We start from the raw sequence: 1,698 nt of genomic DNA, 5'->3' as shown, positions 1-1,698 counted from the left end.
TGTCATTGTGGTACATATGTATGCGTGCACGTATAGGTGAAAAAACAAAGGCTGACAGACAAGCAGAGAGATAAGCAGTTGAGAACATACTCTGTACACGTTTTTAACCAGATCTGACACCAGTTCTTAGGCTGTAAATTACTTCATGCTACAAAATGCACATGTACATGAGTTATTTGCTTAGTGATCAGCCTTTTTTTTTAATTGGAAATGTACAATATGAGGTTAGAGTGGCTAAAAAGATCTCATAGCAATTTTTGTGAGTCTGTCTTTCCTGATTAAAAACTTTGCCTATTGAAACTTTTCTCACTGGTCTTAGCCGCTGACCAAGCTTGGTCTGAACTCTCTGCCTGATGTGCCTTCAATGTTGGAAGAGGCTAAAAAGAAGCCAACAGAGCTGCTTTCTCCATTTCTGCTCTGAAAAAATAAGCAGCATGTAGTCTCATTACGGTGCTTACACTGTATGAGGCCAACAAAATGCTTCCCTGGTTATCCCCTCTCCAAAAAGCACAGCCAGCCTCATTTTGTGCAAATGCTGCCATCAACAGCAGAGCTGGCTGTGCCCCTGCCTCCTGCAAGGCTCGCGGTTAGGGTCTCCTTTCGTTTCCACCTTCTCACATGCTGGAACTCACACCTGGGCAGTGGGTTTCCTGCAGGAAACAAAATACATATTTCCCAGCCACTCTGTTGCAAAGCCAACCAGGACAAGACTCAGGCCTCAGTCCAGCCTTGGGAATGCAACTCCATTCGTTCGCAGCCCCAGTGCCTAGTTAAGGAAGGAGGTGACACTCTTGACTATATCCCCCAATCTAAAATAGATGCCACCTCCCACTTTTAGGATCAGTGCTCCTTCATGACATGAGGTTGGAACTGCGAGGGCAATTGCATCCGTTTCACACCTTCATTGTGGGCATTGCATGGCTGAGGTGTCCATGGCTCTTGTGATTCAGTGGAATAATTCCTTAAGCCCGTGTTGAGAGTGGAGGTTGTTCACTGCATTTCTATACAGCAAGTAATGCAGCCTGTCAACAGGTAACAGCACTGTTCAGTGTCCTAAAGATTTCCTTACACTACTTAGTTTCTCCTTGAGCTGCAGCAGCAGCATCTGTCGCACTTACAACATACTCTTTCACTTGTACTGTGAATCTTAAAAAAAAACATCTGCAGGGGCAGAAATCACACCACAATGACACACACATCCATCTGACCATATAAATAATTCCCAAATTCAGATGCAACTCCTGACTGCAGAGATCTTTGTTCCCCAAGTTCAGCTTTATTTCCAGTTCCACAGAGCATTTCCTGGTGGAGGAAAGTTATCACCTGTCCTGGTTTCGGCAGGGATAGAGTTAATTTTCTTCCCAGTAGCTGGCACAGTGCTGGGTTTTGGATTTAGGATGAGAATAATGTTGATAACACACTGATGGTTTAGTTGTTGCCAGGTAGTGCTTACACTAGCCAAGGACTTTTCAGCTTCCTGTGCTCTACCGACTGAGCAGGCTGGAGGTGCACAAGAAGCTGGGAGGGGGCACAGCCAGGACAGCTGACCCCAACTGGCCAAAGGGACATTCCATACCATGTGACGTCATGCTCAGTACATAAACTGGGGAAAGCTGGCCGGGGGGGCCGCTGCTTGGGGACTGGCTGGGCATCGGTCGGTGGGTGGTGAGCAATTGCACTGTGCATCACTTGCTTTGT

General features: G+C 46.5%; 1 protein-coding gene across 1 annotated transcript in view; it reads right to left on the bottom strand.

Moving 5' to 3' along the window:
- Positions 1–315: 315 nt before the first annotated feature.
- WDR27 (WD repeat domain 27) overlaps positions 316–1,698 on the bottom strand; it is a 173,431-nt gene continuing 172,048 nt past the window's right edge. Inside the window, exon 24 of the mRNA XM_009329251.1 lies at positions 316–417. Within this exon, the coding sequence (XP_009327526.1) occupies positions 316–417 (102 nt within the window). The remainder of the gene's footprint in view (positions 418–1,698) is intronic.

The sequence above is a fragment of the Pygoscelis adeliae genome, unplaced genomic scaffold, assembly GCF_000699105.1.
Source record: "Pygoscelis adeliae isolate BGI_AS28 unplaced genomic scaffold, ASM69910v1 Scaffold77, whole genome shotgun sequence".
NCBI lineage: Eukaryota > Metazoa > Chordata > Aves > Sphenisciformes > Spheniscidae > Pygoscelis > Pygoscelis adeliae.
The sequence above is the reverse complement of the archived record's forward strand: the minus strand, read 5'-3'. Positions and strand labels throughout refer to the sequence as shown.